The sequence below is a fragment of the Chiloscyllium punctatum genome, chromosome 11, assembly GCF_047496795.1.
Source record: "Chiloscyllium punctatum isolate Juve2018m chromosome 11, sChiPun1.3, whole genome shotgun sequence".
Taxonomy (NCBI): Eukaryota; Metazoa; Chordata; class Chondrichthyes; order Orectolobiformes; family Hemiscylliidae; genus Chiloscyllium; species Chiloscyllium punctatum.
Genome location: NC_092749.1, coordinates 110121065 through 110146629, shown reverse-complemented (window position 1 = coordinate 110146629; position 25565 = coordinate 110121065). Strand labels below are relative to the sequence as shown.

Sequence of the window (25565 nt, the reverse complement as noted above, 5' to 3'; positions counted from 1 at the left end):
CTTAGGGGTATGCTTGCTATGAAAACATGATAGTCATTCCACAAGCATATTTAGCTTCTTGTTGTTAGCAATGTGACCAACATGTGCTTAGTGTGATCAATTCTGAAGGTTTTGGTAGCTTTTTCTAAGGTTGTATTAAAAAAACCATTTAATAACACAACATTGGCATTAGTTAATGGTCTTCAATTTCTCCCAAAAGTCTAAGCATGATTATAGTGTAACTGTTAGCAAAGGTACATATTTCAAAAGCACTCACCAGTCACTTCTCAGCCTTGTTTATCTCTATATAACTTTTGTGCTTAGCTGGATGTATCCAATTTCCCTTCCTACAGCCCAGTCCATCAGGTTCATCAATATAATAGCGATGTACACTACCTCCCTGCATAGGAGCAGTATCAGTGGAGTGCAGAAAAAAACCCCATGATTTTCAAGTCCCTTTCAATTCTAAAGTCATATTGAGCTCAAAACGTTAACTCTGTTTCTCTCTCCACAGATGTGAGAAGACCTGCAGAGTTTCTCTAGCACTTTTTTTAATTTCACAGTTTGCTCATTGCAGGTCATTTGATTTCTCGCTTTGTTAGTACGCAAATTTTAAAAGTTTCCCATGTTGCAATGTGAACTCTTGCTTGCTTGGTCTGCTCCCTAGAGGGTAAGCTTCTCTTCCACGCCCACCTTCCAGGCTTGGAATTGTTGCTATCTCACCTCCCCTCCCTTTCCTAAACTTGAGAGATTTTGAGTTGACTGAATGTTGTAAAGGAAAGGCATAGGAGACCCAAGTTCACCAGTTCTTTAAGGAAATCTTCAAAGCTTGTAAGTGAGTTGATATAAATATGGCAAGTCAGTTAATTTATAATCTATGTATAAACATCATGCTTCAATCACATTTTGAAACATTGTTTTGACCATTAGGTTATTCCTATGCTCGGATTAAACTGGGTGATTATTATTACTATGGCTATGGAACGAATGTGGATTATGAAACAGCTGCAATTCACTATCGCTTAGCTGCAGAACAGCAACACAGCGCACAAGCTATGTTCAATCTAGCATACATGTACGAACATGGTCTTGGGGCAGAGCAGGTAAGGATCAGTCATCTCTCTCTTCCCTGAATGAAAATATACATCATTTTTCAAAGGGCCTTGAAATTATTCATGTAACAAGCACCTTAAAAATAGTCACTGTATAAGAAAATATCACATCTTCAAAACTGTTGCACAAAACATTAAGGGATGTGAGGGGCTACATTTGAAGGTTTAGAACTCTTTTGATGGGGTTAAATGACCTCCAAAATCATAATTTGGAGATGCCGGTGTTGGACTGGGGTGTACAAAGTTAAAAAATCACACAACACCAGGTTATAGTCCAACAGGTTTAATTGGAAGCACTAGCTTTCAGAGTGTTGCTTCTTCATCAGCTTCATCACAACCACCTGATGAAGGGAGCAGCGCTCCAAAATCCAAAATCATATGACTTTTAAAACATTATTCAGCACACGTATGGACTGCCAGTGTTGAATTTATTGGTGTTAGCTACTTGACTTGAGTAGATGAATGATGGATCACCTCAAACCATTGCAGTGCTTGAGATGACAATGTTCCAAATTGTGAAACCTCAACAGAAATTCCAGGCTGTTTTTGTTGTTGTGTAGGATGCAGTGCAACTTAAGAGGGAAAGGGGAAGTTTTTAGGATGGAATTGATGGGCTGTTTGGCCTCTTTCTTGCTTTAACTCTTCTTCAGCATATACTTGGGCTTTTGAAACAGGCATGTGTTTAAATTACACTAGCTTATGCTTGAATTTGGCACTCTTTAATATTCACCCAATTCAAAAAAACTGAGCCAGAAATTAGAAATCTTTCACGTGGGACAAAACTATGTCCTTGCCTTTCTATTCTCATCAATCATGCTGTTTGTTCCAATGATAAGCCTGGATTCAAAAGAGTGACAAAAAGATATTGTAAAGGTGTTTTGGATCTTTGTAGTGTCATGACAGTTCCTTCCTCTTTATAAAGCTGCTAGAAGTATATCTTTCATATAGAATAACCGTCATTAGCATCCAGTATTATTAATCGATGTAAAATTTTAAATCTCCGCTCTGGCCCATTTTAAAAATCAGTTTAGTTTGGAGAATGTCACTGTTTTGACAAGGTTGGGATGATAAGGACAGAAGTTTTTTCTTCCAGAAAAACCTTACACCAGCGTTCCTGGCCAATTAAAGGACCCAATGTCTTCAAAGGTTCCAGAGCCTTTCATCTTCACTCTTCCATTCTACATGTTAATACTGTAGCTGAACAAACGTTTCCTGACATCAATACAGAATTTGATCTGGATTGATCCTGTTCCCCTTTATCTTTCTTGGTTCTGGAACTAGTTTGTAAATGTAATCTCAAAAGATGACCTCTTCACAGGATTGAGAAGGTCACGTTTCTTTCATCTATCCTCACTGATAAGTCAAACAAACATTGCAACACCTAACTGAACCTAAATGATATTTCAATAAATTTACATGTTCTTCAGGATCTTCATTTGGCTAAAAGATTCTACGATTTGGCTGCAGAAACCAGTGCAGATGCACAAATACCGGTCTTCCTTGCACTTTGTAAGCTGGGAGCCATAAATCTCATCCATTCTATTCAACATACTAATGTAAGTATCATATAGCATTTCTTTATGTGAAAAAAAGTCCTGAGGTGCCATGTGATGGAAATAGGTAGGTGGGGGAGGGGAGAGGATTGGAGCAGCATAGTTGGCAAAATTCCTGTTACATTTGCTTATCTATAAAAGGTTTTTGAGTAATTTTTAAAAAATAGGGAACAGTTGGAGGAATTTTAGGGAATATGATTCAGGTCGCTGAAGCCTTAACCACCGCTAACACTAAAACAACACACAAAATAGAAACACCCATTTATATAGCAATGATCATCAGATGTCTCACACCACTTTGCAGTCAAAGGCGTACTTTATAAACTGCAGTCTGTTGTAGCATTGAAAATGTACCCAGAAAAGATTTTATATAAATATCTAAATCTCTGTCTTGCAGAATGCATAGAATTTGGTGTTTATTTGGGTAGATTGTTCATGAAAACTTTAACAAGGGTATACTTTCAGCAATATACTTTCAGGAGAAGAGTTAAATTGAGAGGATTCAGTTAAGGGGGGAAAAAAAACTACTTGATTAGAAACATTGGATTAATAGAGAGGTGTTGATAATATAACCTTTATCTTTGCAGCTCAGTGAAGTATGGAAACATACAAGTCTGGATCGATTGCTATGGCCTCATTGGGATCTTTTTCTGATAATGATTTTAACTTTACTCCTGGCTGTACTGATGGCCTACAGGCATGTCTAGATGACATGCCAAAGAAGTTGCATCTAACTTTCAGACTGCTGCTTGCTGGTTGCTTCACAAATTTAGATTTTTTGTGAAAAACTCTCAGAAGAGATTGATGTAATCACTTAAGGTACAAGTTTCAACACTGTGACATTAAATACAATCAAAATGTCACTGATTTCAGATTGTCATCTTTGTCTTAAGTTGCTCTTTTTATTCATAGTCACAGGCTAAGTAAAGAATGTCAGTTTACTTGTTATAAATATGATGCATTAGTAACACAAAGTAATCCTTGCACAATTTGTGTTAATATAACAAATGGTTTAAATATTTCATGAATACAGATATTAATGTTAACTTTCCAATCATTAAACTCTTTAATAAAAAGTATGAGTTTAAATTTAAAATCTAGGAGAGGGACTTTTCATACAGACATGCAGAATTCTGTACTTGTGGAAGAATTCTCATCTAAGTTAGGTCCGACAGACAATGGAGTCAGAATTACAGGTTAACTCCATTATTTTCATCTTGAAGTTTTTTTTTAAAAAACCCTGATGAGAAAACAAACCTACAAGTCAGCTGTGCATATTGTTGGATCTGAAAATATGGAGAGGAGTATGAGACAATCAAACAATGAGAGTGGAGCGACTAAATTAGGTTATCGCTGCTCTCCTGTTTGATCCTGGAGCATTGTTTCTCTTGAAAGCATTCTGTCATATCCTGATAAAAATGTCAATGTAGTCTAACCCATTCCAATGATGGATTGCTGAATTAGATATTTTCAAACTTGCACTCCTTGGGACCTGAGATCACAAAGCTGGAATCCTTATTATGTGGGAATGCCCATTATCCGAGATTACTGGAAACAAGGGCATCAGAGAAAGTGGGCGGGGGGGGGAACTGGGAGATACATAGTGACAAATATTATGAATAGAATACCAAACAGTAAGCAGTTGAGAGACTAAAAGTGGAGTTGTACGTGACCTTTGCAATCTAACAGCAATGGTTCAAAACGCGGCTAGACAACCAAATGCTTCTATTGTTTAAGTCTAAGTGGCAGTGATACAGAAACTGGTGTGACTCCAGCCGATGTCTGACTGTCATTGATTTTCAACAGTAAGGCTGTTTTGGCACAGGGAATTCCAGAATTTAGCAAAATGCCAGGAAATTAGAGCATAGGCTACAATTTCCAGAAACGTCACAATAAAATCTAAACTTACATTTATCCAATGACAATTTGTGTGCAACTCCAGCAGGAGTTGCTGAGTTGTGATGGACACCACAGCCATGATTAATTTTTCCCCTCCCAAACAAAAATTAACAAGGTGAAGCTACTCTTGGGATCATTATCACCACTCTTGCTTAATTCAGCCAATTTAAAGTAGAGACTGATTTCCTCATTTGTATGCCTCAGTTAATCACTCAATCTGTCAGGAGATTGGGTGGACAAAGTAGATAGAAACTGTTTGTGTTCTTCTTGCCCTTCCACTAGTTTTAAAGTAATTGGGAATGGAAACAAAGGTGATGTGGCATTAAACTTATAATTCAGCAAGTGATTAGGATCAGGAATGCCCGAGATTGTGGTGGAGGCAGATTCAATTGTAGTTTTCAAAAGGGAATTGGATAAGCAATTGTTGGGGGAGAAAAAACTTACAGGGTTACAGAGTAAGGGCTTGAAGTTGAAGCACCTAACTTGTTGGACTAAACAAGATAAACTACCTGTTTCTGTACGCAACCATTCTATAAAACAACTAATCATTACCGTATATACTAGAGTAATAGTCAATCTCATGTAAAAGCCGACCCTAGTTACTCACAGATAAAAGATCAAAGTTTATGAGTCAATGTGCCGGCCATCACATCCCGCTCCAGCTTTCCAGTCTGCCTGTTATACCACTCCGCTCCTGGTCTTCCAGTCCACTGACTGTTGTGTTCCACACTGGGTTTTCAGAATTATCATTTTTTTTCTTGATGATTTGTTTAGAGATCAGTTTGGCTTCTACTAATGATACAGTACGGAATTTTGACAGGCTTGAATTTCAGCCCCTCAAAAGGAGTATCCATGTAATAGTCAACTGTAAATTTAATCTTAAGTTTAACTATTACTCGAGTACCTACAGTACTTCTAATTCATTTTAAAATATTCAATTCCAGGTCTTTTAAATTAAGTAATCTTTGTGCAGATGGTCCTACTGCAACATAAAGTTATCTTCTATTATTGTAATTACTGTAGGCCAAAAGCCAGGTATGAAGCAGCAACATGCTAGCAACTCTATAGTTCAACCCATGAAAATATAAATTAATATCTCCGATTCCAGAATAACGTATTCTGGAATAACATGGCTTTAATTCCCTCAAACCGGTGCACTCCAGGTCTCAATCATGTTATCAGGGAAGGTGATGACTGAATAAGTACAGTACAAGTCATACAAGCTGCTCAATTGTACTTAGCATCTTATAATATTGGCAAAAGGCTGCTTTCCATCTTGGCCAGGATATAAAGCCAGACCCAGTAAGCAATAAAATTCCACTTTGCAAAGGACCATATACATTCTTTATTGTTTATATTTATGTAGATCAAATTTGGCATTCTGTTTTTAATTAAATATAAAAGGTTTTGTTTACGATTATTTAAAGCTCTATTTATCCTTTTTTGTCATCCGTTTGGATATATTGCCTAAATCACCAAATGAGAATGTAGCAGAGCCTCTCTGTGCTGGCTGCGCCTGAAAGAAAACACAGACAATGAATGAAGTAAATAATACATTAAGTGACTCCTGTGTACATGAACAGACAAGGTTGCACATACCAAACACACACAATCGATGATACTCAAACATTTCCTCTTCAATATTACTGACTTTCCAAAGAAAAATGTTTAACTTTAGGAAGACAATTTAATTGTACAGTTTAAACAACTAAACTTCCTAAATACCTTCCTCTTTTATTATCTTCAAATATTTTAAGAAAAATTTGATAATAACATTTCCCAGCTTATTACACTCTTCGCATAACTCACAACCAGCAAAACTTTCTCCTTTGATCAAACTCCTCAATTCCAGTTAATCAAGCTGGCTGCATGTATTAGTAATAATAAAACTGCTGAGTGTTGTTTTTGATTGATAGCATAAATACAGCTAAGACCGGGCACAACTGGATCGTAAAAGGTTTTCCACACAAAATGACAATCACTATTTAAAAACACATGGCTCATATCATTGATTATATAGCAAGATCTAAATCTAGAATAGCATGATGTAGTCAATGAATGAACTTTATTTTCCTTTTTTGAATGGTTAATGGTACAAAATGTTTTGTAAAGTGTGAAAACTGAACTATTTATAGGATTAAAGCTACCTAAACTGGCAAGTAGCATGTAACGGACTGGCTCATATCAACTGGACAAGGATTAGATCAATGAACAAGTAGCAAGGAAGCATATGTTAACAGGGTTAAGTTAGAAAATCATTATATATTGGACAGAGGCAGCATGGACATGAGAGGAAAGACATGATCTGTTCAGAGATTCTGTCCAGCAGGCTAGGTAAAGGTGAACCAGTGAATTTTCAAAAAGCATTCAATTATACACAGGAGAGTTCTGTGCAAAATTAGGGCTTTTAAGATTAGCATAACATATCAGCATGGTTTGACCTCACTTGGGAGCACTGTGTACAGTTTTAGTTTCCTAAGTTATATACCCACCCAAAAGACAGTGCAACAAAGATTCAACAGAGTTGGTCCTGGGATGAAGGCATTATCCTAAATGGAAAGCTTGAGTAGACAGAGCTATATTCTTTCAGTTTTGGAATAATAAAGATAACCATTGAAACATCTGAAATTCTCAAAGAGTTTGGTTGGGTAAATACTGATAAGGTACTGCACCCAAACTGGTCAGTCTTGAACTATGGGTCAGTTTCTGGAAAAAGGGACAGCCATTTCAGATGGAGATAAGAAATTTCTTCACTTAGAAGGGTTCTGAATCTTTGAAAGTTGTGAATGCTCAGTTTTTACGGAAAGATTGACAGACTTTTAAATACTAAAGGAATGAGGGAGATGAATGATGCAGAAAAGTGGAGTTCAGCACACAAGTTCTGCCCTGATCTCAATGGATGGCATGATCCAAGGACCTGCTTCTACTTCTTCTTATGGTGATTATCAAATATTAACGAAACAAGCAAGCAAGATAAAGAGAAAAATGAAAACAATGGGGATGGTTTTAATTCATAAAACATTTGTAGGTTGACAGCTTCGGTTTCTCAACCTGACTTACTTTACTATTAGTTGAGTCAGTTTCATGATAGGGAGCAATTTTAACCAAAACTGCCTATGTTTATTTTTAAAAACTTAGGGTCTATTTGTTGATTTCACATCAAACTGCTCCCTATTGCTGGCACTGTTCCTCCCAGCTAAGAGGACAGGTGTTGCAAGCTGCATGGAGGTTTCTTAACAGAAGCAGCTTTTCTCTACATAACGTGTGAACATGGAAGGAACTGCAGATGCAAACTTGTTGCCTAACCACTGCAGTTGTTAGTTATTTAAGCTACAATCACAGAGCTTTAAGGCATGTACTCTTTCCACAATTAGCAGTTTCTTAGCAGCAGTTAAAACACTACCACGACAGTCCGGTACATTGAAATATTTAGTTGACTCTGTCATGTTTTCTCACTCACTGATTTACGAGTGGCAAAACAGGCAGACAAATGGCAAATTAAATGTAATGCAGATAAGTGTTTTGTGTTGCACTTTGATTAGATGACTAAGGAGAGGCTATATAAACAACATGGATCAATTCTAGCAGGGGTGAAGCCTGGGAAGGAGATGGGGGTATAGATGCACAATGCATTGAATGTGGCAAGATGAAAAGGTTGATTTTAAAATTAGTACAATCATTCCTAACTCAATATTTATAGTTAAAAATCACGCAATACCGACTTACAGTTCAACAGGTTTATTTGAAAGTACAAGCTTTTGGAGCACTGCTCCTTCGTCAGATAACTAGTTAGACAACTCAGGTAACTCCGAAAGTTTGTACTTTCAAATACACCTGTTGAAATATAACTTGGTGTTGTGTGATCTTTAACTTTGTCCACCCTAGTCCAACACTGGCACCTCCACATTATAATTATAGTAAGTCACTGGCTAGGACCAGAATGGTGTCTATTTCTGGTACCAAACTTTACAAAGAATGTCCGCACTTTACAAGTATTATTTGTAATCTACATACCTGAGACTCATGGGGTTTCCAGCCAATCATGTACAGAATCTGAAATGTTGCTGGCACTGACCCATCATCATTTCCATACATCTCTTCAGAGACAGACAAAAAAGGCAGTGCGTTTCAACATGATTGTTACATACATTCAAGTGTTACTTTAGAATAAAATCAGAAGTCACATGACACCAGGTTATAGTCCAACAGGTTTATTTGAAATCACAAGCTTTCAGAGCGCTGCTCCTTCGTCAAGTGATGGTCAAATAAACCTGTTGGACTACAACCTGGTGCGGTATGGCTTCTGATTTTGTCCACCCCAGTCCAATACCAGCACCTCCACATCATGGCTACTTTAGAATAGATAGCAACAAATTGAAACCATTGCTGGCAAGCTCAGGAGGATAGTTAGTAAACTTCAAAAATAATGGCAACTTCACAACTCACGCTGTTATTAGTATGGGATATGGCCAGCAAGTTAAAGGAGAGGGACATGCTGTGTGATCAGTCACCCCACTTTGCTGACTGATTTACACTGTTCTATTATTTGCTTTGCACAATGGCAGCCCACCCTTTACTATCCGATTAGTGATCTAATCTTATCACTATGTCTTTGGATGAAGGTAAAATTGTAGAATTTCAATTAGAAAAATTCACAGATTGGATCAAATGCACCATCTAATATTCGGATATGCACAAAAATATTTTAAGTGAACACCCAGATGAAACTGTTGGATTTAAAAAGTATATGGGAAAGAATACTTTGTGCAAATTACTCCAAATTAACCAGTTTTTTTTAAAAAAAGGTTTTGAGAACTAAAGCTTAGCTTTACTGTCATTATCCAATGAAGGCTTACCACTTAAGTCTCTCAGCTCAGGTCTAATTAAAAAGCACTTCCAATAAAAGCGACATAGCCTTTCCTGTCCTGCATACGGGTCAGGACCCATGCAAGTCAGCAATTTCAGTCCTCACTTTAACCTACAATTTCAGCCAAGTATCAAGTACTGTATCATTGCAGGCAAGCAAACTGCAGTCAAACTTATTTCATTAATTTTTTAAAAATTGCAGAGTTTCACTTGATGAAGAGCTCTTCTAATTGAACTACAACTTTAAACCAAAGCTTTTTTCACAATTTGATTTTGTTACTGATAATTTGTGGAACCATTAATAAACAACCTATGTTTCAATTCACACCAAATTCAATTTGAACTCTAACTCTCAGGGTCTCACCTTTGTAAACTGCTGCAGCTGCCAGCATGGTGTCCCTGTGCAACAAAGGTTTCCTGGACCAAGCACAATTGCTCTCCCCCATACCTTAAAATTCAAAGCGAATACAATAAGATAGACTTTAAAAAGAAAATTCTCATCAAGTTTCCAGCATAAGCATGATGGGCCAAATGGCCTACTTGTCTTGTTTCATTCCACAATTGTCTTCGGTGTCGGTGTATTGGTACACCTCAACTGAAATGGTTCACAGAGACCAATAAACAGAAAGCTGTTTCATCGATTTTTAGCAACTTCTGTTGAGTTTACTATTTGTAATTATATTTTTAGAGAATATTTCGGAAATTAAATTTCAAATGACTGAAGTCCTCAATTACACTGCATCCTGTCACTAAATTAGTTTGCATTTAAGTTGTAACAGTGTGACACACATCTATACCCACCTTGCAAGTCCTCCATTACTTCAAAGATTCCTGGATAATTGACCAGGATCTCATCAATGTCCTGTACAAATGAATAAATGCAGTTTAATATAAAACACTTGTTTTTGATGCAATACTAATATTTAAATAACTGAACCAATCAACTCATATTCTTCCCTTTTCAGTTTCCTAATTTCACAAGGCCAAACAATAATTGTTTAAATGTCTGACTAATCTAGAAGGGCAGGCCAGAGGTTCGCTTTCGTCCTCAGTTTCAGCTGAAATTCCACTGTTTTCTGTTGATGACGAACTCAAACTCACTCACTACCAGCAGACAGTACAAAAATGATTTAGTTTATTTATGGATATACTGTTGTCACTTATGCAAGTAAGGGATTATTGATTAGCTAACAAAGTGTAATAAGACATGGCATTAATCTGATGGGGTTAACAAAAAGTTCTTCATCTCAACAAGTTCTTCATCTTCCACCAGGGATGAGAGGACATTTAACAAAGATGAGCCATTTTACTCTTGACAGTTGGAAGAAATGACACTATCAGAAGTCAAAGGCCATTTCTCTTGTCTATCTTCTTGGCCAGTGAATCGAGATGGTACGTGATGAAAAAAGTAGAAAATCACTTTTAGCTGCAAAGCAGTTACAGCAGCTAAGAAAGTATTGTATGAATCGTTCAACATCTCAATTTGTTACACAATTTTTCATAATTAGCAGCGATTTAGTTTGACGTACCACGGTTAGCATAGTAAATCCTGCTTGCGCCAACAGATTTCCCAAGTCTGTAACAGCAGTAAATGGTGATACGTGGGGTGCAAATCCTCCTTCACGCTCCAGTTCTGCCAGCTGTAGAGAGCAACGAAGTTCATATAGCGTCTCCCCTCCCATCATGGCACCAATGAACACTCCATTTGCTTTCAAGGAAGAATGAATCTGCAAAGTGCCGGATAATCAATGTAAACAGTACAGGCACCACAACTGAGAAAACTACAAGCCAGCAAAGTGCATGTCGGTGAAGGTTTTAACCAGATATCCTCACCTAACAATTCTGTAATTTTGGGCTACAAGATGATGAGAAATTAAAACAAACTTGTTCAACATCATTCCTGTGGAATGTCCTAATGTATCTAATCATTCCGAAACAGATAATCCTTGTTTAACACTGCCCTGTTTACTGTTATTTTGCTTGGGTGTTAGTTTATTTTCAGGATCTGTTTCTGAGAGTTATGTTGCTAATTTCAGTTTTGAACTTCACTGTATCATCTCACTAGGAAGGTCAGAATGTGGATATAAATTGTGACAACCGGCCTGACAAAACTTGGTGTTGCACTGACAAAGGAATTAATAATTGTAATTGCTGAATCACAAACACAACCAGAAACTGTGATTTTGAAAGTGTTGTTTACAACAATTCAAATGTACTTCGCGAGGTCAACTCTGAATTCAAATACGACTGTTATATAAAGCTGTGGCATTGAAAATATACCAGATAAAATTCTGAATTGCAGATATTTTATCTTTTAGTTATTTTTGGTGTTATTGTCACTTATAAATAACATCACCATTGATTCTAAAAGATTTACATCAAATATTCTTTTACTTGTAAAAAATATTGTTTGCCAGTGAGATTTTTCATTGATCCATGAGATGTAGGTGTCTACGGCTGAGCCAGCATTTATTGACCATCCCCAGGTGTCCTGGAGAAGGTAGTAGCATGCTGCCTTCTTGAACCACTGCAGTCCTTGAGGTTAGGGACGCACAGTGTTGTTTGGAAGATTGGGCTGAGGACATCCTCTGAGGAATTCCTGCAGAGGTATCCTGGATTGATTTCCAACCAACACAATCGTCTTCCTTCGTGCTCAATATGAATCTAGCCAGGGGAACATTTCACCTAGATTTCTGTTGACTCCAATTTTGCTCCTTGATGCCATACTCAATTAAATGCTGCCTTGACATCAAGGACAGTCACTCTCACTTCACCCCTAGAATTCAACTCTTTTGTCCATGTTTAAACCAAAGTTGCAATGTGGGTAAGAGCTGAGTGGCTCTGGCAGAACTGAAATCAAGTGACAGTGAGAAGGTTATTCCTTTCCCAGTGTCACTTAACAGCACTAATGATCACCTCTCCCACCAGTTTTCCGACATCAAGAGTTGATTGGGCAGTAATTAGCCAGGTTGGATTTGTCCTGTTTTTGTGCTCAGGACATACCTAGGCAATTTCCCTCATTTTCAGGTGGACACCAGTGTTGGAGCTGTTGGAGCAGCTTGACTAGGGGGTTGGCCCCAGTTCTGTGCCACAAGTCTTCAGTACAATCACTGCAGAGTTGTTATAGCCAATAGCTTTTTCAGGATCCAATATCTTCAGCTGTGTTTTTTTTAAATAGCACATGGAACGAATTGAATTTTCGATGGCTAGCATCTGTGATGCTGGGGAGCTTGGGAAGAGACCTGAAGACAGATACGAACACTTCCGCTTTACCTCTTACATTGATGTGCTGGACTCTCCAATCATTGAAACTGGGATATTAGTGGAGCCTCCTCCACCTTCAGTGAATTACCTCATTGTCCACTACCATTCACCACTTGATTTGACAATATTCAGAACTGAGAGCGTGATTAAGTGGGAAAGTGGAGTTGAGGAGTATCATATCAGTCATGATCACAATGAAAGAAAGAATATTCCTGATGGGTCGATGGCACTTCTGCTCCAAATCTTGTGACATAAGCAAGAACACCTGCTTCTGACCCCAGTCAGATTTCCTTCAAACTGAACCCAAGAAACTTTTTAACTTAATTGAAATAATTGCTCATCTTAGACTCTGTTAAGCTCATGGTTTTACATTTTTTGTCTCCAATAATAAGTTGCCACTGAATAAATAAACTTACATTAACACTCCAGGAAGCAGTACATGGCTAAAAACCATGATTCTCGTTAAGAGTGAATGAGTTAATTTGTAAACCCCTTTGCAAAAATTGATAAACACCCATATGCCACTCATTTAAAATTTTAACTATAAGTAGATATAATTCACACACCTTTCACCGTAATTTATAAATGTGATTATTCATGTATTTTCAATTTTAATGTATAAACAGTGTATTCACAGTGAAAAAGCAGAAAAGTGAAGATCAGGATTATCGGATCAGCCATAATCTCATTGAATGCCAGAGCAGACTCGATGGGCTGAATGGCCGGCTCTGCTCTATTATGGTCTTAGAATTTTTGAATAGACAACAAAGTTGAACTGAACTGAATAGATTGAGTTCCAGTCTCCTAACATTCACAATTTACAAACCTTATCCTGTTTAAATTTCTTAATGGACTAGCTCTTCCTGTAACTGCTTCCAGTCCTAAACCCACTTCCCCATGAGAGCGTATACCTTATACTATGGCCTCTTTTTTTCCCCTCCCTTCCTTTGATACCATCATTCCTCCCATGCACCTCTATGCAAAATCTTGATTTTTGTCTAAGCTTTCATTCATATCTCAAACGGGTTTCCCTCTTTGAATCAGTATGAACAACTTGTTAAACATGATACACATCAGTTATTTTAATAGCCCACCCTATTAGACTGGTCACCTCTTTCTTATCACAAATGTGAAACCTTGCCCAAACCATAGTTAGATGCACAGCCAACTGTGTATTTTTTATCAAAACAGACAGTATCCTAAAACAATACCATTTCAGGAAAGTAAAATGGGTGAGACCACTTTCACAGATGTGTTCTCCTGTTGACAAATACAAAATATGAAGAATTGGTTGTCCGTATGTGCATTCCCTTTTGGGAAAAGTGAAAGCACTATCCCAGGAAACTAACGTTAGATGATAAGTGGACTGAATGTTTATTCAAATCAAATAAAGATGAATGATTTTGATCACAGATGTAACAAATAGAAAACATTGGGCTATAACATCTTTGTATGGCTTATCAGAATAGAAACAAGGCCAAAATGTTATTTCTGTCACTTTCTACACTTCATTGCTACATGCCAGTGGATCGTAATTATAGATTGTTGTTTTCGAGATTATAACACAAGTAACATAATGAAGGCTGCTTATATAGAACTGAATGCGTTTATACAAAAAAAATCTCTCGGAAACACTGAAATTACAATTACAAAATCATGTTATTAAGATTACCTATTAAACACGATTTTCAAAACCAACATTAGTTAAGCAATAAAAGTATAATCAATTTGTTTTGGATCTTCTCATTTGGGGAAGGCAATCTCACCTGTTTGAATGCACGAGGGAGGTCATTAACCCAATGCAAACTGGAAATAAGAGAAACAGATTTTAATAAACATTGTTTTCAATCTTTTCAATTACAAGTAATCTGGGATGAATTTGGTTTTCAATTGTCTATCAATTTAAATCAAATTCTTTTGTAAAATTGAAATCTATATCCTTTGCAAATCACACCTCCTGCAATCTTATTGAAATATATAAGAGCTTGACAGGTTAAACAAAAAGGTTGCTTCCCCTCATGGGAGAGTCTGGGACTGGAACAGACACTCTCAGAATTAAAGGGCATCAATTTAAAATAGAGATGAGGAGGAATTTCTTCTCTCAGATGGGTTTGAGTTTCTTTGGAATTCCATGCGACCCAGAGCTGTGGGGCCAGAGTCTTTATGTATATTTAAGGCTGAGACAGATGGATTTGTGATCAATTGAGAAATCATGGGTTACTGTGAAAGGGCAGGAATGTGGACTTGAGGAGTATTGGATCAGCCATTATTCAATTGAATGGTGGAATAGGCTTGAGGAATGAACAGCCTAACCCCTTCCTATTTCTTATGATCTTGATTGCACAGTATTATGTTAACACTCTATCATAAGGATTTAATTATACCCATGGGAATCAGTCAGTTGGTTTTACTCAGTTTGCTGAGGTTGTTCAAAAATCACACTTCATGTACCTTAAACTGCTAAGAATTAGGTCAAATGTGTTTTCCTTGAAGGGAAGAAACTCTTCATCTGCTAAGACACGATAGGTGGGAATTTCAGTCTCAACTGGATGTTTCTGTAAAACAACATTTAAACCACAAGTTACGAAATTAGAACTGTCCAACTGGTACAGTTATTAAGGGAGCAAACCTGCACCATACAATTAACTCAACACTATTTCAATTTCTACACAGTTCCTTCCTTGAAAATTTGCACTACCTGATTGATATTTTGTAACTACAAAGCTGGAAAACATTTTTATTTAATTTAAGAGCTGCCGTCTCATTGAGGAGGCCTCAGATCAATACAAATCCAGTAATCTGCTTTGAAAACACTGCTTGTTTTTTGTCAACTGTGACAAATTCCACCACAGCAGCTGAGACAATCCACAACATTCTAAAACAATTAATCACTAAGTGATGGTCTAGTGATATTGCCAATACACTAGTAATCCAGAGACACGGCTGACGTTTTGCAATCCAGGTTTAAATCCCACCATGACAGATTGTGGAATTTGAACAAATTTTATCTGGAATTAAGAGTCTAATGATGACGATGACACTATTGTTGATTGTTGGAAAAATCTATCTGGTTCAGTAATCATGATTTTGAGATGCCGGTGTTGGACTGGGGTGTACAAACTTAAAAATCACACAACACCAGGTTATAGTCCAACAGGTTTAATTGGAAGCACACTAGCTTTCGGAGCGACGCTCCTTCATCAGGTGATTGTGGAGGGCTCGATCGTAACACAGAATTTATAGCAAAAATTTGCAGTGTGATGTAACTGAAATTATACATTGATGAAGGAGCGTCCCTCCGAAAGCTAGTGTGCTTCCAATTAAACCTGTTGGACTATAACCTGGTGTTGTGTGATTTTTAACTTGGTTCAGTAATGTCTTTGAGGAAAGATAATTACCATCCCTATCTGGTCTGGCCTACGTGTGACTCCACAGCTGATAAATTAGAGATGAACAATAAATGCTGCACTAGCAGTGGATGAATATAAAAGCTTTCTATTTTGTACCTCCTTAATTTCTTTCAACAAATAATTCTTGGGCTCAGTATTCCAGAAGCTTGGTCATTGCTTCCAACAGTATAGTGGTAGCAGTAGGTCTACGAACTGACGCAGAGATCAAAACAGCCTTTGTTTCCAATTTAACAATGGGAAAGAGGAAGATAATGACTTTGTTTGCGAGTTGAGAGAAAATATTCCCTTCAGTTTAGAAGTCATATGTTTACACTGAATGTCTCGACATCAAAAGGACTGCACCAGTTTGAGAAGCTCCGCTCACCACCGCATTGTCAAGGACAAAAAGAAATGGGAAATAAATGCTAGTCCTAGCCAGTGAAGGCAATACCCTCTGAATAAAATCACAATTGAGGGTATAATCGTTATACATTTCACTAAACTCCGAGTAAAACACAGCATAAAAAAATCCATTGGTGTACTTACCAAAACATTCTCTGCAATATCAACTTGAAAGAGCGTTTGAACTGTTTCCTGAAATGAAACAAGTAGAAAACTCAAACTAATTTTTCTTTTACACAGAATTACTCCAATCTATTCACTGTTCTGAATACTAGGTTCTGTTAGGGGTATCTGAATTTCTGTGAACTATAAGGGTTTTATGCAATTGACAAAAAGAGACTTAAATATACATTTAGATTCTCAGATGTAAGAAATGCTTCAGTTTTAGAAGAATGAGTCATAGAGTTGTACAGCACAGAAACAGACCTTCGGTCCAACTTGTCCATGCTGACCAGATATCCTGAATTAATTTCATCCCATCTGCCAGCATATGGCCCATATCCCTCTAAACCCTTCCTACTGACACACCCATCCAGATGCCTCTTAAGTGATGTAAACGTACCAGCCTCGTCCACCTCCTCTGGCAGTTAATTCCACACACACCACCCTCTGCATGAAAATGTTGTCCCTTAGGTTTCTTTGAAATCTTTCTCCTCTCACCTTGTATTTATGACCTTTAGCTTTTATTTGGAGGGGGAGGGGTGCTATTCACCCTCTCCATGCCCCTCATAATTTTATAAACCTTTACGGTCACCCCTCAGTCTCTGACACTCCAGGGAAAACAGCCCTAGCTTATTCAGCATCTCCCCATAGCTCAGACCCTCCAACCCTGCCAACATCCTTGTAAATCTTTTCTGAACCCTTTAAAATTTCACAACGTCCTTCCGATAGGAGGGAGACCAGATCAGTATTCCAAAAATGGCCGAAACAATGTTCAAGAGTTTGATTCATTTATGGTCACAGAGAACAGCTGGTGTAATATTAGACATCCTGACCAAACCAGAGTTTAATGGTAGTGTTGCAGCTCAGGACAGTTCGTACAAAGACATAATACAGGGAGAATTACAGAAGTCTGATACCACAAAATATTGTGCAGAACTTCTGGTGTAAGAACTAGAAAGTTAAAGTGTGCTATCAGGTGGAATTCAAATTTAACTTAGAAACCAGCCTAAACTGTACCAACCAGCAAGCACAACTACATCACATATCATTTTGGAAGGCTGCAATAACCCAACTGCTCATATTTTCTACATTCTAAGAGCTACCAATTTTAAACCATTTTTCAATACAGGAAAAAGGGGAAACGTTAATATGGTATGTGATTTAAATAGGCGCAATTGGAGTGCAGTGGATAGCATTCTGACTCTGAGCCAGAAGCTCTGGGTTCAAGTCCAACGGCCAAGGAAGGTGTGATCATTATGCAGCCAAGTCGGTCAACTTTCAACTTGCAAATGCTACCAACACACGTTGGTGCAGTCGCGGGCAGGAAGAGTGGGCAAGACATCTCCTCGGTTATCCCGATCAGCCATGTGATGGAAAGAACTTTGAAGCATCTTGCTTCAGATTGGTGGTGACATCACGGGATTTGATCCCTAGTCTGCCTGGATAGATTTGGGACCTGGCTCTTTGCCCTTCCTGTGGTGGGGATCACAGCACTGTGGGTCAGACCTTCCTTTGGGCAGAGAACTAAAGATGATACAACTTAAAACCAGATCTGCAATGAGAATGAACATTTATACATCTCCTTCAGATTTAAAATAAAGTATTTGCCACCATCTGAGCTAATGTTACCTTGTTTAGATTTTCTGCGATATAACCTTTTCCGCAACCAATGTCCAATGCAAGGGGAAAAGTTCTAAAGCAAAACAAAATGAAATCACACATACATAAAATTTCCAACATGTTTCTGCACAAAATAGTGCTAGCATTTGAACTGGAAGACAGAGAAAGATTAGAAGGTTGAGCACACTGAAGATATACAAAATACTGAAGAGATTACTGAAGAGAGAACACAATGATGTCAAACCTACCTTACAATATCAAAAACACGGTCCACAACTCTGCTTCCAACCTGCACAATTGCAAAATTATTGTGATCTAGAGGATATAAAAAGATAGCTCATGACTGCAACTTAAATATAAAGAAACCGTTTGCTTCATAATCGATCAGCCATGATCTAACTGATTGGCAGAACCATACTTGAGGGGCCAAATGGCCTGTTCCTCTCTTACAGGCTTCATCCAGTAAATCCCATCCCCCTCACCTCTCCCAGGTTTTCGTAAAAGGTGTTGTGTCTCCGTCCCCCCATCCCCTACCTACTCCCTGCAAACAGATAATTTTGTTTCCTCTGGTGATCTCTCAAATTAGAAGCTTTGAGGTCAGGCACTTTCCAACCAAATATTTTATATCTGCTTCCAGAGTGCATAAAGTAGGAGTTAAGGCTAGACCTGGCAGAACAAACTCAATGGATCAAATAGCCTACTCCTCACCCTATTCCTTAGACTTATTTTCAGTTATGATCAGTATAACACCAAAACTAGAGTCATATTTTAAGCAGAATATCCCAAGGGTATCAAAGAATCAAGCAACTTGCATTTACATAATTCCTTTAACAGAATGAAATATCACAGGAACATTAAGACAAAATATGACACCATGCTATGTAAGGATTTAGTCAAAAGCAGACTATTGTTTAAATAGACAGAGAGAGGCTATCAAAAAGCAAAGAGCCATCTTGTTGTTCTTCTGAATATAACAAATTTAACTTACAAGCACAGCAAGTTTTTAATAAAGCAAAAGGAATTTTGCTTTCCAATGTGAGGGAACTGGATATTAAAACAATGAGAAAGTCTCTTTCCAACCGTACAAGGTGTTGGTACAGCTGCATCTGCAGTATGTGCACAGTTTTGATCCTTGTGTTTAAAACTGGATATATTGACATTGGAGGAGTTCAAAAGAGATTCACAAGGTTGGGATGAATGGGTTGACTTATCCAGAATGGCTAAACAGGTTAGGTCTTTATTCATTACAATTTAAAAGAATGAGGGATGATCTCATTGAAACATACAAGATTCTGAGGGGGCTTGATACGTAGGTGTTGAGAACTTCCACTAGTGGGGTAATCTCAAATCACGGAACAGAATTATAGTTTCTTCCCACAATCCAAGGATGTGCAGGTCAGGTGATTGGCCATGCTAAATTGCCCATAGTGTTAGGTGCATTAGTCAGGGGTAAATATAGGGTAGGGGAATGGGTCTGGAAGGGTTACTCTTCAGAGGGTCGGTGTGGACTTGTTGGGCCAAAGGGCCTGTTTCCACACTGTAGGGAATCTAATCGAATTTAAAACTGAGATGAGAAAGAATTTCTTCTCGTAGAGGGTAATTAATGTCTGGAATTCTCTACACCAGACAATTGTGGAGGTAGATCACAGCGGAGGCAGATAGATTTTTAAAAAAAATAACAGGATTGAGGGCTATAAGAAAGAGGCTTTGAAGCCAGGGCAGATCAGTCAGGGTTTGATTAACTACTGCTTTTTGGACAATGTGACCAAAATCTAGGTCAAGAAGGCAGACTTTAATGAGTGCCTGAAAGGAGGAGAGCGAATTTCAGTGTGCGGGACCATACAGCTGAAGGCACACCCCTAAATGAAGTGTCTGAAATCAGGGAGGCTGAAGGGGCCAGAAAGAGAGCAACGCAGGGGGTTTTGGGTCTGGAAGAGGTGCCATAGACAGGAAAGAACAAGGTTATGGAGGGATTCGAGGAGAATTTTAAAATTGAGACCAATGCTTGACTGAGGATCAATGAGGGTTAAAAGGTGATGAAAGGCAAACAGGATGAGGGCATATGATTCCAGATGTGTAGGAGACTGACTCAATTCTTTTAATTGCCATCTGACAAGGCTGAGTGACCACTGAAGGGCAATTAGGGTTGGACTCTTAATACTGACCATACCAATAATGTTTACATTCCACAAACGAGTGAAGAGTTGAGATCCCAATGAATGGCAGGAACAGGTCAGAGGGGCTAAATGGCCTCATTTCTAATGAGTGTGAAGAGATATTCCAGCCATAGTTTACAGCAAGCAAGCAACTTGTACTATTGGTTTTAAGTGTTACTTAATGCCTACATATCGTTGTAAAACGTGGTGATTTATTAATGTGCAAACCTCCTCTTTCAGATAATCATATTTTCCGCTTTCGGGGAGGGAGGACGCCCAGTTTTTCTGCCGCCGTTTCATCTTTCTGTCGAACACGTTCATCGGGCTGTCCAACCTCGATGACCAAGGCCGCCACCCGGTGGAGCGGGCGATGCTCCCGGAGCCCGAAGGATGGCCGAGGCTGGAGAAAAACAACAGGCACCTTTCATACCGGGCGGGCCAGCAGCGGAGCCGGCAGGGAATCCCGCTCATCTATCCCCAAGGTGGGGGGGGAAGGCCGCGGAAAGCGTGACGGTAACAGTTGCGTCCTTGCCTCTATCCTTTCTCTCCCGCTCTCCGGGAGCTGCGACCGGATATAAACTCACCCGAGCCTCCCCGCCGACTGGAAGGAGCTGAGCATGTCAGCACAGCACAGCGCATGCGCCTGGCAACCCCGACCGAACCATTCACCCCGGATAGGAGGGGGAAGTGGGGGTTTTCAGGGAGAACGGCGGTCGCTGTCGGAAGAGGTTGAGCGGAGCTGGAAACTAATCACTCCCCCCCTCTCTCCTCGCCACGGTGGAAGAGGTGCCGTAAGCTTGAGCACGCCCCGGGTGGAGGTGAAGGGTGAGGGGACACTGGCCTGGGGTTGCACGCGGATCTGAGGTGGGTACACGCGATATGGGGACACAGCTGGTCGCCCAGCGACTATACCCTTCCCTTGGCCGAGCGGTACTGTCAGCGCCTGGTGAAACTGGGGTGGCGGGTTCGAATCCAACTGGGGGCGGCGGCGGCAGGATATAATTAAACTCTAGTGCTGCTAATGGTGGTATTGCTATCCTAGGCCTTCTGTGTTTAACTGTGGAGGTTCACCACCCAGGGTGATCAGTAAGAGTAAATGGGTGGAGTTTGAGACCAAGTGGTAGATGCAGTCCCAACATTTAAAGGATTGTGGATGTGAAAGGTTAGAGGGATATGGGTTAAACAAAGGTAAGTGGGCCTAGTTCATACCAGGGAACCTGGTTGACATAGACTAGTTGGAACGAAGGGCTTGTTTCCATCCTCTACGGACGTAGAGGAAAAATCTCGACAGTAGTGAAAGAGAGCATGGAATTTGGGAGGTGATGTGATTGAGGAAGGTTTAGAAATTGATGTTTGAGTTGGGAGAATAAGACCTGCTGAGGGGTATTGGATCGGACATGCATTCATTGAATGCTGGAGCAGGTATGATGGGGTCCTATGTCGTATGGGTATATCAGTTTAGCCCTCAGCCTGATGTGGCAATGCTTACATTATCCTCTGCAATATAACGATGTGAGTGTGGATCTGATGATGTTGAAGAATCCAACAGACATTTATTACAACTATCGTAGAGTCTAACAGGACAGAAACTGACCCTTTGGTCCAACTTGTAAATGCTGACTAGAAATCCTAAACTGTCCCAGTCCCATTTGCCAGCATTTGATCCATGTTTCTCTAAAACCTTCCAATTCATGTCCCCATCCAGATACCTTTTAAATGTTGTAATTGTACCAACCTCCACCACTTCCTCTGGCAGCTCATTCTGTACATGCACCACCCTCTGCATGAAAAAGTTACCTCTCGCGTCCTTTTTTAAATCTTTCCCCTCTCACCTTTGCCCTCTAGTTTTGGAGTCCTTGAGGAAAAGACCTTGGCTGTTTATCCTATCCATGCCCCTCATGATTTTATATAGGTCACCCCCCCCCCCCCAACCCCAGCCTACAGTGCTCCAGGGAAAATAAAGCCCCAGCCTATTCAGCCTCTCCCTGTAGGTCAAACATTATGTAGAAACGTTACATTCACACATAAATGGACAAAATTAAGGTATTAATTATAACATAGGGACATGCTTCCAGTAGAATCCTCTGGTTCAAATGATCCTGGGGTAATATGAACTACAAGATCGTTATACTCTAAGGTCACTTGTGAAATAAAGGTGTACTGAAAGACTCACCTTCAGACATAACACAACAATATGGATGTAGGAGTAGAATTTTGGATGACCTTAAAGTTAGAAACTAGAACGAAGGTTGAAGTGGGTGGTGTCATGCTGGAATATTGGTAAGTCTGTTTTGGATATATAATTTCAGAAGTTGCACGACACCAGGTTATAGTCCAACCTGATGAAGGAGCAGCGCTCTGAAAGCTTGAGAGTTCAAATACGCTTGTTGGACTATAACCTCATGTTGTGTGATTTCTGACTTTGTCCACCCACCCCAGTCCAACACTGGTACCATCACATCTTGGATAAATAATAACAGAAGATGGTAGGTGAGATTTAGAAATTAAAAGAATTGTTGAGATAGCCAAAAATAAAAGCAAAATGCTGTGGGTGCTGGAAATCTGAAACAAACATTGAGCTCTCTATTTGAGGGCAATATGGAGGGCAGCAGAAAGCGGCATTAGCGAGACATAGTTAGCTGATGGATGGAATAGAGTGATTGCAGATGAGTGAGTCTGGTGTCGGGTGGATGATCACAATATACTGTTGATAGCAGATCTGGTAGGAGCAGCTACCAACAACAAGCAAGGGGAAGCTGGAACGTTGATCAGGAGTGCATTGGGAACAATTAGGTCTGGAGGTAGAGAAAGCATACGTGAGGGTATACATAGATAAGCTAAGGCAGAGTTGGATAGAGGGGATATGATGGCCTAGTGATATTGTCACTGCACTGTTAACCCAGAGACCCAGATAATATTCTGGGGACCTGGGTTCGAATCCCAAGAATATCTGGAACTGAACACCTGCTTTCTGCCCTATATTTTGTATAATTTGGAATTAAGAATCTAATGACTTGTGGGCGGCACGGTGGCATATATGGTTTTCAAAGCAACAGTTGACATACAGTGCTTTTTGTATATCAATCGGCACTGCTGCCTCACAGCGCCTGAGACCTGGGTTCATTTCCCACCTCAGGCGACTGACTGACTGTGTGGAGTTTGCACGTTCTCCCTATGCCTGCGTGGGTTTCCTCCGGGTGCTCCAGTTTCCTCCCACAGTCCAAAGATGTGCAGGTCAGGTGAATTGGCCATGCTAAATTGCCCGTAGTGTTAGGTGAAGGGGTAAATGTAGGGGTATGGGTGGGTTGCGCTTCGGCGGGTTGGTGTGGACTTGTTGAGCCGAAGGGCGTGTTCCCACGTTGTAATGTAATCTAATCTAATCTACTATAAATCCATTGCCACTTATTGGGAAAAACCTATCTGGTTTGTTAATGTCCTCTAGGCAAGGAAGTCTGCCATCCTTACCTGGTCTGGCCTTCATGTGAATCCAGACCCACAACAATGGGGTTGACTCTCAAATGCCCTTTGGGCAATTAGGGATGGGCAATGAATTCTGCCTGGCCAGTGACTCCCTCATCCTGTTAATGAATAATGAAACAATAACGGTCGATACCTGCATCTCATAAGGATCATGAGAGAAATATTGAAAGTAAACCAAGCAATTCATGATTTGGCAATGACAATGACCTCGCAAAACTCACTAATGACAATCATACTTTTACACTACAGAATTAACTGAATAATTTATTCAGTGACAGAGAAACCATTAAATGTTGTTACAGCCAATGATTTACAGCACAAAAAGCCAATAAATACTATAAGCATTGGCAAACTTTCAGCAGGTCAGGTAACATTGATAATGAGAGAAAGAGTTATTAATTTGACGATCTTTTATTAAAACTGGCGAGTTGTGTTTCTCTGTTCACTGATGCTGCCTGACCTGCTGAGTGTTTCCAACATATCTGTTACTATTTGCCCAAAATTGGAAATATATGGTTTTCAAAGCAACAGTTGACAAACAGTGCTTTTTGTATATCAATAGGCAGTTATTTTTGTCTGCCCATATAGATCAGTGGGGCATTCATCAACAAGACGTCTTTTTGGGAATATTTCTGTGGAGTTTTCCACAGTAATCTTCTTATAACTATCACAGCCACGGCAGAGCTGCTTCTGGGCATTGTGGACGTTTGAAATACTGCAAAGTGGACCTCAGCAATAGCTGTTCAATCCTAGAATTCAAGGTCTAACTGGTGGGAGGACAAGCTAACAACAGTGATTTTACACAAGGCAGGTTCCAGATTTAATTAACAGGCACTGTGGCCATGTAGAGCTTAATGCAAATAAGATCATTGTTGCCAACTATTTGATATTGTCGAAATTGTGATGCTGGAAAAACATAGCAGGTCAGGCAGCATCTGAGGAGCAGGAGAATCGACATTTTGGGCATAAGCCCTTCATAAGCAATTGTCAAGGGACTGCATGTATAAAGGCTTGGTAGTAGATTGCCTGTCCTTAGTTGGGATTTCATTAGAAGGTGCTGTGAGGGTAAAGCAAAATATGTTTATTCCTCAATGACTGCTCAAATGATTGGGGTGACCCATTTAAAACAGATCAGTGAAATCAGTTCTCACTAAGGATCGTGGTCTCTTTCTGAAATGACAAAGGAAACAGAGTCCTTGAGTATTTTTAAGGTAAATGTAGGTAGATGTTAAGCAAGGGAGTGAAAGGTTAGAAACAAAAATAGAAATTTCTGGAAAAGCTCAGTAGGTCTGGCTGAGTCAGAACTGAAGGGTCACTCAATCTAAAATGTTAACTCTGATTGCTTTCCGCCCAGACCTGCTGAGCTTTTACAGCAATTTCTGTTTTTGTCTCTGATTTATAGCATCCGCAGTTCTTTCGGTTTTTATGGGGCGAAAGGTAATCCGGGATAGGGGGGAATCCGGATTTGAGGTTACAATCAGATCAGCCATAATCTTATTGAATGGTGGAGTAGGCTCGAGGACACGAATGACCTTCTGCTCCTGATCTGTATGTTTGTATTTATGTAAATTGTAGTTCAGAAAGTCTCTGTCTCTGGAGCAAAATGTAACCGCTTCACTTTTGATATTTCAACTTGCTTTATTTTCCCTGAGATATTTGATTCATTGAAAGTTGTATTTTTGT

At 39.4% G+C, this 25565-nt stretch overlaps 3 protein-coding genes across 4 annotated transcripts in view; 2 read left to right on the top strand and 1 right to left on the bottom strand.

Moving 5' to 3' along the window:
- LOC140483403 (protein sel-1 homolog 1-like) overlaps window positions 1-3479 on the top strand; it is a 28876-nt gene extending 25397 nt beyond the window's left edge. The window contains exons 15-17 of the mRNA XM_072581652.1: window positions 910-1082; window positions 2519-2647; window positions 3232-3479. Of these exons, the coding sequence (XP_072437753.1) occupies window positions 910-1082; window positions 2519-2647; window positions 3232-3351 (422 nt within the window). The 3' untranslated portion in view covers window positions 3352-3479. The remainder of the gene's footprint in view (window positions 1-909; window positions 1083-2518; window positions 2648-3231) is intronic.
- Window positions 3480-5864: 2385 nt separating this feature from the next.
- On the bottom strand, window positions 5865-21006 carry ndufaf5 (NADH:ubiquinone oxidoreductase complex assembly factor 5). The gene is made up of 11 exons (XM_072581523.1): window positions 20631-21006; window positions 18495-18535; window positions 18256-18319; window positions 16609-16656; window positions 15125-15228; window positions 14440-14479; window positions 10939-11136; window positions 10211-10271; window positions 9774-9857; window positions 8558-8640; window positions 5865-6059 (listed from the first exon to the last, which is right to left on the bottom strand). Exons 1-11 carry the CDS (start codon window positions 20871-20873, stop codon window positions 5973-5975), a joined length of 1053 nt encoding a protein of 350 aa, XP_072437624.1. The 5' UTR covers window positions 20874-21006; the 3' UTR covers window positions 5865-5972.
- Window positions 21007-21152: 146 nt separating this feature from the next.
- Window positions 21153-25565, top strand: part of esf1 (ESF1, nucleolar pre-rRNA processing protein, homolog (S. cerevisiae)) — a 74618-nt gene continuing 70205 nt past the window's right edge. Inside the window, exon 1 of one of the 2 annotated variants that reach the window (XM_072581516.1) lies at window positions 21153-21266. The gene's annotated coding sequence lies outside the window, so the exon portion shown is untranslated. Of the gene's footprint in view, window positions 21267-21299; window positions 21333-25565 lie in introns of those variants that run through there. The other variant, XM_072581517.1, reaches the window with a different exon arrangement.